At 34.0% G+C, this 13960-nt stretch overlaps 1 protein-coding gene and 1 pseudogene across 1 annotated transcript in view; both read left to right on the top strand.

Annotated features, from left to right (window-relative positions):
* Window positions 1-13960, top strand: part of MCTP2 (multiple C2 and transmembrane domain containing 2) — a 122526-nt gene that overhangs the window by 91970 nt on the left and 16596 nt on the right. The window contains 1 exon segment of the mRNA XM_059371633.1: window positions 13788-13910. Within this exon segment, the coding sequence (XP_059227616.1) occupies window positions 13788-13910 (123 nt within the window).
* Window positions 1294-2503, top strand: LOC131999074 (large ribosomal subunit protein uL30-like; annotated as a pseudogene).

Below are 13960 nucleotides of genomic sequence, written 5' to 3' on the forward strand. Positions count from 1 at the left end.
CCATTCTGCTATGGCATTTTTATATCTAAATTCTTCATATATCATGGTATATATGGTATCACGGTATGTATACATGTGGTATATATATCATGGTATATATATCTTTTCTTTCTTTCCTTCCTTCCTCCCTTCCTTCCTTCTTCTTGTTTGTTTCCTAGATGGGTATCTTTCTACAATTTTGAGAAATTCTCAGGCATTTTATCTTCATGTATTGCTTCTTTCCCATTCTAGCGTTAACTCTTTCTCCCTACCCTGAACATCTCCTTTGTATCATCCATGTCTTTTAACTTCTCTTTATATCTGTATCTCTGTCTCTCTGGCCTACATTCTTAATAATTACTTCAGAATCATTTTGCATTTCACTTATTTTCTCTTCAGCTTCTTCTAATCTTTTAATCAGTATACTGATGGTGTTTAAATTGCATCCTTACCACTTTATATTATTCCTCACCAAAAATCCAGCTCAAATTCCATGGTCCATCTTTAAAATAATTTCCTTTCCTTCTCTACCTTCATTATATTCAGTTAGCAGAGGCTTAGGAAAGCATGGCTATTGGAAAAAATCTGCCTCTTGACAGATGTAGTACAAGTTCTGTAATCCTTTCTCCTTTCCTCTCGTCTAGATTATGTAATTAGAGCTGTCCTCAAGCTCTAATTCCTCCTCCGTAGCCTCAGTCAGATCATGACAGTGGATAACATAAGGGTCCTTCTTCTGCTCATAGCCCTTCAACAGCCACTCCCTTAGAATATACTTCAGAGATCTTACAGCCATGTTCCAGGCCCCTCAAGACTGACTCCTAGTCCTTTCTCACTTCTGTTCTCTTTCTAAGTGTCTTACTCACTCTGATCAGCCACAGGGGTTCTTGCCATCCCTTGCACGTACCAGGCATACTCCCACTTTGGGACCTTTGGATACACTATTCCTTTTGACCAGAAACACGACTGAACTGGATTTCCACACTTCCTCCAAGGACTTGGCTCACATATTGCTCCCTCCACAAGGCCTTCCCTGGCCGCCTCCACTTATAATTGTACCCCTTTACCTGTTGCCTTGTATTACCTTCCATTCATCGCTGTTTGGTTTATTTTCACATTTCTAGTTTTTAATTGTCTGTTACATAATATAGAGTTTGCTTATTTATTTTATCTATCTCATGCCTATCCCCAAATACAGTGTAGATTCTATTAAGGCTGTTTTGTTATTGTTGAAATTGTTAGGGGTGGTGGTAGGTTTGCTGGTTTTGTTCACTTTTGTCTCTCAATCAACGTGGTTCAGCTTTTCCCGCGGGAACCATGGATGATACAGAGGAGAAGAAAAGGAAGGTTCCTGCTGTGTCAGCAACCCTTAAGGAAAAAAAAAAAAAATTTCACAGAGCTATCGATCAACCACCTGAGTAAGACATTTGCCCAAAACATGCTTTGAAAGGGAAACAGGAAGTTTATCTACGAAAAAGCTAAGCATTACCACAAGGAATATGCGCAGATGTACAGAACTGAAATCAAATAGGTAGGATGGCAAGAAAAGCTGGCAACTTCTACATACCTGCAGAACCCAAGTTGGCATTTGTCATCAGGATGAGAGGCATCAAAGGTTCAAGGATTGTGGAACCATATATGGCATGGAGGTACCCAAACCTGAAGTCAGTGAATGAATTGATCGATAAGCATGGTTGTGGCAAAATCAAGAAAAAGTGAATTGCCCTCGTAGATAACACATTGGTTGCTCATAAATATGATATGATTGATAAATATGGCATGATTTGGTATGGAGGTTCTGATCCATGAGATCTATACTGTTGGAAAATATTTCAAAGAAGAAATAACTTCTTATGGCCCTTCGAATTACCTTCTCCTTAAAGGGGAATGAAGAAAAAGAGCACTCCTTTTGTAGAAAGTGAAGATGCTGGCAACAGGGAAGACCCAGGCTATTTAGAAGGATGAACTAAGGTATCTACCATGATTATTTTTGTGATCTGGTCAGTTACTAAATAACTACTTCAAATTGAAAAAAAGAAAAAAAATTAAAAAGAGCAAATGAACATAGTTTGTAGTATTCAACAAATATTTAATGAAGGGAAAATGAACAATGAATTTCTACTTGAAGTAAAGCAGTGATGATAAGATGGGGTTAGTATACAGTGCTCTGCGTTGTGTTTAAAGGAAACATGCCCAAGGTGATGAAATGCTGAAAGAGTAGCTTTCTAGATGAGCAAAGGGTATGTTCAAAAGCAAAATCCTGAACACCATTTCATGTATGGGGTCTGCAAAGAGTGTATCTTGATTTTGAATCTAGAATTTGTGAAGGATATTAACTTATGAATAATAGTCAATATAAGCAGGTTCAAGGAAGATCTTACATATCATGTCTCCATGTCATAATGTAGGCCAGGAACCTATAAAGACTTTTAATCAGATAAGTGGACATTAGAAGACCTGGAGGTGTTTTTTGGTGTATACTATGGTTTTCCTTTATTACAGTAGTATGTACAACACTTTTTTTTTCTCTTTTCACAGTAATAAAGTAAGTTCTACTTTCTTGAGAAGTAGCTGCTTACTGATTTGTTAGAACAATGAATGTGTACTTGGTCAAATTAAAAACAGATTCTTATACTACTCTCTCTCTTTGTTTAACCTTGGAGTTCTTTGGAATAGAAGTAGCATAACTTTGTTTCATTTTTTACCTAATACCTTTATTTTAAAATAATCATATGTGTAAGAATCTCTTCTCAAATTATTCCCTGTACTTATGGATGGTTACTCATAAAGACTGTATGATTATTTCAAGACACTGTTTTTAAATATTTTAATTTTCAGTATAACAAATGAACTGATTTTCACAATATTAGGAAAGAAATGTGTGTTGTTGTTGTTGTTGTTTTCTTGTTGGTCATAAGGCAAAGACCACTCCAGTGGTTTTCACTGAGGGTAAGTCTCCTCTTCAGTATTTTGCAGATGAAACACGTTCTAACCCCTTTGAATAATCAATCCAAGCTCTTGAACTTTGAAGCAGAAGTGCCTTAACCAAAATAAATCAACTAGCCTTTCCTTCATGCTTCTTGGGATATTGCTTGTCTGTATGATTTTAACTCAGTGGTCTAGTAAGGTAGGAGTTTGGGCCGGTAGGAAGGAAGAGGATTATTGGGTTAATTTTTATCTGTTTTCCTTCTAGGATATCTGTTCATTTTTACTCTGATGTTAAGTCTTAACTGTATTTGTGAAATGAATCTTGACCTCTTTTTTCTCTCTTTAGAAACCTCAGTGTTTGAGTTGTAGGAATGAGTAACTTAGAAAGTACAGTGTTCATGACTGAAACTTGATATAAAAGTTTTTCAGCAATTTTCTACCAAAAATGAACATTTTTTATTATGTACTTAATGTATTTATGCCATCTTAAGTCATCCTATGTCATTCTACAGTAGAATAGCAATTTAAGATTATCTAGTTAATCTGACCAATATTGAGTCAAGGTGATATTCTGTAAACAATAATCATATTAATTAATTAATTAATCATATTATTAATCATTAGTGGTGAGTCTAATGATTTATGAGAACAAATAAACAAAAAGAGCAGCCCTATCAAAACTTTTATATTGAAATGAGGATCTTGATTCCATTTTTCAGTTTCTTTTAACATTATTTTCATGGGCAATGTGTGATCATTATTTGTATGTTTGTTTTGTTTGTCTCAACAAAGGTAGTGTTTTTAGGAGTTATTCAGAGACTTGGCTTCATGTAATCTGGCTGTTTTCTAGTCTTAAATCCACTCTCAAGGGACAGGACAGAATCTTAATATAATTTCAAATGAGGCTATCCCAGAGTATTTAGGAAAACAGCAGTGCCATTGAACTTGGTATCCCAAGTTAAATATTTGCAAGCGAGGCATCCTCTTGGATGTGTAGAAGGTAATTCAGCCATTGGATTGCTTGATTACTTATTTACAAAAGACTTCATAATGAAACCTGAGGAAAACATAGCCTGATTTGTTCTTTAAAACTTTTTGTGATGTAAAGTAACATCTTTGTCCTGTCATATCTAATTAAACAATATCTAGAGGATTTACACAAATGTCTATGGCAGTGCTGGATAGGTTCATCAGTCACAGCTCCCTTGGTACCACGGACTCTCTCACACATATTTCTGTCTTTAACATTTGCCCTAGAAAAACATGAACTCTCTTTATGAATCATTTTTTCCTCATCTGAGACTTGTCATGTATTTATTTTTGAATCTATTTTTATAAAAATTTTGATAAGTTTTGAGGCAAAAAATGAAGAAATATCTGTAGCTAAAGATTTAAGGTAATTTCTTAAAGTTACGTATTGAGAGAAGATACAGACTGGGTCACCTTTGCATTTGGCTCATGGAGTGACAGAAGGAAACCCACAAGATAGAGTTAAGAAGCTTTCTTGGTATCAGAGAAATAGAGCTTCATGTACTGGTTCTGACATTTTGTAGTTGTTTCAATTCTTTTTTTTTTTTTTTAGATTTTATTTATTTATTTGACAGAGAGAGATCAAAAGTAGGCAGAGAGGCAGGCAGAGAGAGAGAGGAAGGGAAGCAGGCCCCCTGCTGAGCAGAGAGCCCAATGCTGGACTCAATCCCAGGACCCCGAGATCATGACCTGAGCCAAAGGCAGAGGCATTTACCCACTGAGCCACCCAGGCGCCCTGTAGGTATTCCAATTCTGAGCAATGTTCCATTGAATGGATATATTATGTTCACTTGTTGCTGGACATTTGGGCTCTTGCCTGTTTTGCTGTTATTTGGAATTAAGCTGCTATGCTCTGAACATTTGTGAACAAGTCTTTGTGGGACGTTCATTATTTATGTTAAATTTCTTCATTTCAGAGTAGGAAGGCCATGGATTATAGTAGATGTATGCTCAAGTTTTTGAGAAACTTCCAGGTGGTTTTCCAAATCAGTTGTGTCATTTTGTAATTCTACCTGGAGTGTCTGAGAGATCTTGTTGTTCCACAAACTGTCAATACTTTCTCTCTTGTCAGGGTTTTTGATTGTAGTCTTTCTAGTAAGCATGCATTGCTGTTTCCCAGGGGCCTTTATTTGCATTTACTTGATGGGTAATCATGTTCCATATTTTTTATGTGCTTTTAGGTATTCACATAGATTTCTGTACGTGTGAAGGGCCTGGCCAAATCTTTGGCTCTTTTTTTTTTATTTTTTAAGATTTTATTTATTTATTTGACAGAGAGAGATGACAAGTAGGCAGAGAGGCAGGCAGAGAGAGAGAAAGGGAAGCAGGCTCCCTGCTGAGCAGAGAGCCAGATGTGGGACTCAATCCCAGGACCCTGAGATCATGATCTGAGCCAAAGGCAGAGGCATTTACCCACTGAGCCACCCAGGTGCCCCTTTGGCTCATTTTTATTGGATTATCTTCTTCTTAATTCTTGTAAGAATTTCTTATATATTCTGGGTACAACTTGTCTTTCAGTATATGTGTAGATAATATTGTTCCCCATTTTGTGACTTTTCTGTTTTCTTAGCTGTATCTTTCAAAGAGCAAATGAAGATTGCTGCCAATAAACTCCACTTTTTCTTTTATTTACATTATTCTTTGTACGTTTTGTATCTTAATAAACGTCACCCAAGATGGCAAAGGTTTTTCCTCATATGTTTTCTTAGACATTCTAAAATTTGAACATTTATATTAAAATATTATAATCCATTTAGAGTTATTTCTTATATATTGTAGGTGGTAAGGATTAATGATTTTCTTTTTTCCCTCACACATGTATCCAATTGTTCCAGTGTCATTTGTTGAAAAGACTCTTATTTCTCCTATACAGTTATCTCTGCCACTTTCTTAATTAACTGCATGTATGTGGATCTGTTTCTGGACCTGTTTTTTGTTCCAATGATCACTATGCCTATCTTTTTGCTAGCATCACACTGTCTTCATTACTATATATTTATAAATTATGAAATTAGGCAATGTAAGCTTTATTGTTAAAATTGCTTTAATGATCCTGTCACTTGCATTTCCAGATAATATTTAGAATCAGCTTGTCAATTTCTACAAAATTAAGATTGCTTGCTTCTACAGATAAGTTTATAGACAACTGCCATGTAAACAATATTGAGTCTTCCAACCCATGAATGAGTGGTGTATCTATCCACTTACTTATTTTAATCTTATAATTTCCAGTGAAGAGATATTCTCATATTTTATGAGTTTTATTCCTATATATTTTATGGGTTTTGATGATACCATAAATGGAAATCTTAAAATGTCATAATACAGAGGTTATTTTTGATACTAGCATATAAATATGGAATTTACTTTAAAAAATAACTTTATACTCTGTGACTTTGCTGAATTTCATTATTTCTAGGATTGCTTTGTAGATTCCTTAGAATTTTCTATGTTAAAAATCATGTCATCTATAGAGATAGTTTTGTTGTTTTCCTTCTTATTTGAGCTTTTTATTTCATTTCTTTTACTTTATTGCAATGATTAGAATATTTAGTCTAATGCTGAATAGAGGTAGCAAGACCAGACATCCTTACCTTTTCCCTACTTTTAGAAGGCTATGGTGCAGTTTTAATTCTCATCTCATCTCTGCTTTTTATTCTTATAGTATTTATTCCATTAACATTTAATGTAACTATTGATATCGTTGGACTTAGATAACCATTTTGTTATTTTCTACTTGTCTACTATGCTCCTTATTCCTGTTTCTCTTTTGTGCCTTTTAACATTCTATTTTAACTCACTGGAATATTCTTTCAGTGATGGTTCTAGGGATTAAAGTGCATGTGTGAATGTGTAATCTCCCTTAACTTTTGATAGTCAATTTAGAAGTATTATTGAATCACTTCATCTAAGACATAGAAACATTGCAACTCATCTAAGTTCATTTATCCATTCATACCTACCTCCTTTATATTTTAGTTTTCATATATATCAGATATAAGTACATTATATATCCTATCAAGATGATGCTATAAGCATAGCTTTAAACAACTGTATGGATCCTAAAGAAAATAAAATTTAAAAATAGTCTTTAATATTGTCCTATGTATCTACCATGTGATGCTCTCTGTTTCTTCCTGAAGTTTGAGTTTCCCTTCATTCTGAAGAACTCCTTTAGCATTTATTGATATGAAGTTATACTGGTAAAGAATTCTTTTAATTTTCTTATATATAAATCTTTACTTCACATTCATTCATAAAGGATATTTTCCCTGGGTATAGAAGTCTGGGTTGACAATTTTTGTTTCTCTTACTGTTGTTCATTTTAACACTTTAAAATGTTGCAGTGTCTTCTTGCCTCCATGGTTTCTAATGTGAAATTCATGTCCATTCAAATAGTTATGTTCACAAACATTGTAGTGTGATGCTTGTGTGATTACAATATAGTGTGTGTATTGATTGCAATATAGATGACAATATAGATGCCTAAGCCTGGTTTTCTTAAACCTATTCTGTTTGGGTTTCCCTAAAAAGTGTTCAGCCATTAGTTCTTTACATAATTTTGAACTTCTTCCTTTCTCTGAGATTCCAAAAATCTATTTTAGAACTTCTGAAATTATCCCATGGACCATAGTCTATTAAATTTTTCCAAACATTTTTCACTTTCAGATAGGATTTCATTGTTTTTTTTTTTTTAAGATTTTATTTATTTATTAGAGAGAGAAAGAAAGTGGAGGAGGAGCAGAGGGAGAAAGACAAGCAGACTCTACACTGAGTGCAGAGCCTGACATGGAGCTTGATCCCAGGACCCTGACAGCATGACCTGAGCCAAAATTGAGAGTCAGATGCTTAATCAATTGAGATACCTTATAATTCACCCTTCAACAATAGTCAAATTATGGAAGGAACCCAAATGCTATGTCTGTCAGTTGGTGAAGGGATAAAGAAAATGTATGTATGTAGACATATATGTGTGTGTGTGCGTGTGTGTGTGTGTGTGTATGATGGTGTGTGTGTGTATATATATACACACACACATATATACATATATATGTGTGTGTGTGTATATATAATGGAATATCATTCAGCCGTCAAAAAGAATGAAATCTTGACATTTGCAATGATGTGGTTGGGGCTAGAGAGTATTATACTAAGCAAAATAAGTCATAGAAAGACAAATACCACATGATTTCACTCATATGTGGAATTTAAGAAATAGAACAAATGAACATGGGGAGGGGGAAAAAGAGGAAAACCAAGAAACACTCTTAACTCTAAAGAACAAACTGATGGTTACCAAAGGGGTGGTGGGCAGGGTTTGGGTGTGGGAATGGGTTAAATAGGTGATGGGGATTAAGGAGGGTATTTCTTGGGATGAGAACTGGGTGTTGTATGGAAGTTTAAATCACTAAATTCTTAAATCACTAAATTCTACACCTGAAACTAATATGGTATGCTAACTAATGGGAATTTAAATAAAACTTGGAAGAAAAAAAACATAATTCACCTTGAAGTTGACATCTGTTGATTGCCTCTGCCTTAAAAATCAGTTACATTTTCCTGACCTTTTGTATGTCACGTGATTTTTAATTGTGCCTTAGATATTAGGAATGTTATGCAGCAGAGACCCTAGATTCTCCCCTGTTCTTTCACATAGGTTGACCTTATTTTTTAAGAAGATATTTAACTTCATATCAGGGATCATTAAAGTCAAACTGCAAATTCTGTCACACCTCCTGTAGGTGGCAGCTCTGATCCCAGTTAAGACTGTTCTGAATCTGCCCCCACATCTATGGCAGAGACTGCAGTAAAGTTCACATACAGAATTTGGGGTTTTCCTTTGCTTATTATCTCCTTCCAGTGTTCCTCTATACCATGGCCCTGATTGTCCCCAATTTCTTTGCCGGTTTCATCTATTCAGAAAAATGGCAAATTTTTCTTTTGAGTTTTAACCAACTGGTATTATCATTGTGATAGCAGCTGCTCTTGAAGGAAAGATGCCAAACGTTACAGTGACCCCATGCAGACCTGATTTCTTCTTTAAGCTTTGAGCTTCCATGCAAAGTTCACGGATCAGAATCTCAGGTCTGTCTACCAGCTATCAGAGTCTACTATCTATCACTGGACTTTTTTTTTAAATTTCTTTTCAGGTATTAGTATTATTAATATTATTATTATTTTGCTAGAAGGTGTTTATTAGGAAATCAATTGTTCATTACAGAGGTAGGAATTATAGATTAATTCAAAAAAATTTTTTTAAGTAAGCCCCACAATCAACGTGGGGCTTGAACTTACAACTCTGAGAGAAAGTCACATGCTCTATCCACAAAGCCAGCCACGCACCCCTTAAAAATATTTCTGAGTGCACTAGTGACTCGCTCTGAAAGTTATTAGTACTTTAAATGTGATATTTAAATGCTGCTCAATTTCTGTTATAAAACACTTTCTTATATTACTTAACCATACTTGATAGATGCAAATGTTATGGCAAATGAGGTATTTATCTAGCACAACAGCCTTCTAATATTAGTTGATGTACAAGTAATTTTGTTAAAGACATTTTATAAATAGCTTTATGATGAGGAAAATAAAAATATGCTATTTCCTGATTTTTCCCAATAGTTTTGTATCAGCCTCTTCACTTGAAGTTATATTTAGCAATGTAAAAAAACAAAAAATTTCACTTATCCAGTAGATAGACATTAAGGAATAGTAACCATTTAGAACACAGTTAAAATCAGTTAAAACTTCTAGTCCTAAAAGAACTTTAAAAATAAAGAAAAATAGGTAAAAATTAGAAAATTCTCTAGCTTCATCTAGTAGAGGAATCACTGTACTATTTTCTCTGCTTCACTCTTTTGATCATATCAAAGAAAAACAAGACATAAAAGTAAAAGAAACCTTATAAAGAAAAGTAAAAGAAAATATAAATTATAAATCAGCAAATAAAACTGATAAAGCATACCAGATGAATAGCCTGGAGGAAATCAACAACATAATAATATGCATTGATTCAAAAAGCATTTTAAAAATTCTATACTTAAAAAAAAAATTAGAGATTTAGCACTAAAAGAAAATGGAAGTAACACCTAGATTGGATGGCAAAAAAACCACCACCAACAACAAAGATGTTGTCATGATTTGCAGTTTATATGATTTTCCACATCAGATCTCCAAAAGGATAGATTTGAAATCCCCTACAGCTGATAAGAGGGGACCAAAATAATGTGAACAACATATAGAAATCTATGTTCCTGTTAATTGGTTACCCAGAGTAACCAATTAAAGTATATAAATTTAAAATGCCCTCATTCATGATAGTATCAAAACTCTTTCTTAAGTTACACAGAAAAATAATAATAAAACATACACAGAATGATCATGTTTTTCATCAGCATGATGAAAGTAATAAAATATTTTAAGATACAGAAATGTCCTGAATATATGGAGAAACAAATAATCTTTATGATTTGGAAAGCCAGTACCAAGATGTCAGTTCTCTCCAAATTGGTAGATACATTCAAGGCTATCCCAGTGAAAATTGCACCAAGAATTTTATGGAACATTACAAATTGGTTTTAAAATACATGTAGAAGGGTAAAGAACAAAGAACTACCAGAGATAATTTTGAAGGTAAAATAATACCAACTTGCTCACTCATATCATCTGGTTATTAAACTACAGTTAAAGATGTGGTCTTGGTAAAATAGAATATGTATTAATGGACAGGATTGGAGTGTCCTTAAACAATAAACGCACCCATGTGGGAATTTGGTATGTAGCAGAAGTGTCAATGGAAATAGTGAACAAAAATAGGGATTGATACCACAATCTAGTTGTATAAGTTGGCTATCCAGAAGCATCCAAATTAGATGCTTTTTTCCAGTTATAAGCCAAAAAACCACTTGAGATGAAAAATAAGGAACACACACATACAATTATTTTTTTGAGAGAAAACACAATGAAATAACATTATCATCTCAGAGTAGAATGTGATTCCTTAAGTAGAACATTGAACATGAAGAGCATGAATTTTAAGGTTGAAAGTGACTATGTTTGACTACATTAAAAAGTATAAAAAGTTTCATCTTAAGCTTTTAATGATGAGAGGATAATGGATAAATTACTAAACATTAATTTGAATGGGGTACCATGTATCAGTTAAAATGAATATACTTTTTTAAAGAAGATTTATTGATTAGAGAGAACACAAGTGGGGGAAGAAGGAGAGGGATATATGGGTCTTGATCCCGGCACCCGAGGATGATCTGAGCTCAAATTAGATGCTTAACTGACTGAGCCACTCGGATACCCCTAAAAATGAATAAACTTGATTTATACCTATACCATCAACAGATCTATGGAACATAATATTGAATAAAAAATTTCAGAGTGATGGGAACATTTTGATGCTCTTGATGTTTCTAAAATACCATAGAGGTCCTCAGATGGCAAAGATTCACCTCCATTTTCAGACATGGTGGCCTCTGGGAATGGGAAGAGTCAGTTGAGAGTAGTAGGTGAAGAGTTGACAATGAATATCAGTTATCTGAAATTTTATTTTTTAAAAAGAATAATACATAAATTGGAAAGAAAACTGACAACACATTTACAAGTCTTCATGCACGCAGGTGCATGGGTATTTGTTAAATTAGGTTTATGTATATTTTTTTCATTCTTGGTATATTTAGTAATATGACATGAAAATATTATCCTTGGTATAGAGAAAGAATGGAGTGTACCAAAGTAATGATACTAAAATAATCCTGATTCTAGAACCTGAAAATAAAATAAAAAGGAAATGACAGCACATGGGTATCAATGTAAAACATCTTCCAGTGTTAGCAAATAAAATTCAAAGTACAATGTAAGACCATTTCAGCCCACTAAAGGGAATGTTTCTTCCAGAAATACAGCTTCACTTCAATATTTGGAAATCATAAATATAATATATCATGTTGAGGTTCTAAAATGAAAAGGAAAAACCCACCTTATTTCAGAAGATAGTGAAAGAACAATTAATCATTCACCCTCCTCCATTCCTGAATTTAAAAATAATAAGAATTAAATATATCCTTGTTAAAATTGATGTGGTATTATTAAAATATTTTTCAAATATTTTTATAAAAAGGATTTGTAAATATTTTTTAAAATAATAAAATGAATGCGTCTATGTGAACTTTCTAATTTAAAAAAAGGTTTATTTGCATATTCTTAATACAAAGTGATTTATATAGCTCAAACAAAAATCAACACCATGCTTAATTATAAAAATAGAAGCATTTTTATAAAATTCAAGAATTAGACAATATCACTTTCAACAGTTTGATTTAAAATTGTCTAGTTAATAGTAATGAAAGTAAGTATACCTATTAGAAAGTAAGTTATAGATATTAAACAAGAGGAAACAGGAGAAATTCTTTATTTGTAGATTGTGTGACTGTATTCTTAGAAACTCCCCAAAAGTGAAATGAAAGGCTATTTGAAGAAAATTCTATGAAGTTACTAATTTAAAAAATTAATATGTACAATTATTTGCTTTTATTTATCTGCTTGAAATATAGAATGGGAGAAATTATTACATTTAGAATAACAAAAAATAAGCAGGAAATACATATAATACCTACAAATTAAACTTTAACATGTTATAAAATGTTTTTAGTAATAGCTAATATTGCTCCAAGAAAAGAAGAATCAATATTTAAGATGCAGTAATTTGCCTCTTCTACGTTAATGTAAGAGTGACTCTTTTCAAGCCCTTATAAGCACTAATAGCTGATAACCACAGATTATCTTTTTTTTTTTTTAAGATTTTATTTATTTATTTGACAGAGAGAGATCACAAGTAGGCATAGAGGCAGGCAGAGAGAGGGGGGGGGGAAGCAGGCTCCCTGCTGAGCAGAGAGCCCGATGCGGGACTCGATCCCAGGACCCTGAGATCATGACCTGAGCCGAAGGCAGCGGCTTAACCCACTGAGCCACCCAGGCGCCCCAACCACAGATTATCTTATTTCATCCTCTGGACCACCTGTGGATTGGAAAAGAAAGTGAGGCTCAAGTTTTGAAATCATTTCCCCATGATTTCACTCTAGCCTCATATTGTAATTATCATGGGTTGTTTTCTTATTTGTCCTAATTCGCTTATTCCTTGGAGGTAGGGCCATGTCTTATTTGCATTTATGTCTCTCATGACCACTGTCACATAGATATTTAGATTCAAACCCAAGCTCTTGCTTGTCTTTCTGTAGGAAGGGTCATAAATCTTGACAGCAATTGGGCTGGTAAAGCACATACCTGGTCTGATGTAGGCACTTCTAGCCCATCATTTCCTTGTGACCATCCAGCCTCAAAATTGGAAAGTTTTAAGATTTTTAAAGAGACTTTGGCCATCTGAAGTTTTTATCTGAACTGTTTAGATTTTTAAACATTAGCAGCCAATTTAAGAAGGGATTAATAGTCTACAGCTCCAATAAACCACACTGTTGGCAAAATTTGGTCTGTGGCCTCACTCAGAGACCTTGGATTTTTCCATACTTCTTTCTGAAATTCTGGTAAATCTCAGAGCAAAAACCTGAATATAGTTGATGGGGTAATGGAATTTCTAGGTATGAGGCTACAATATTGTCTATTTCAGAATGTGATTGGCCTACTCATTTCTAGATCTTCCTCATTCTACAGCCGATTCGAAAACTGTTCATTGTGTGTGTGTGCACGTTAGCCTGTCTATAACTGTTCCTAAAAGCTACTATAGAGAGAGTGTCCTGGATTTAATTTCCTTAAGTCAATGCAAAGGATTTTAGGTTTATTCCCATACTGATTTTTCAAGCAATGATTTTGTTTTGTCTTCCAATCAGGTATTTTTAGTCACTGTCTGGAATTTTGAACTGTACATGATCCCCCTGGCGTTACTGCTACTGTTTATCTACAATTTCATCACACCCACAAAAGGGAAGGTTGGCAGCATCCAGGACAGCCAGGTGAGCAAAGGTTCTAGTAACCAAGACATTTGACCAGAGGAAAAAAGGTG

This window comes from Mustela nigripes, chromosome 13 (genome assembly GCF_022355385.1).
Source record: "Mustela nigripes isolate SB6536 chromosome 13, MUSNIG.SB6536, whole genome shotgun sequence".
In the NCBI taxonomy this organism is placed as follows: Eukaryota; Metazoa; Chordata; class Mammalia; order Carnivora; family Mustelidae; genus Mustela; species Mustela nigripes.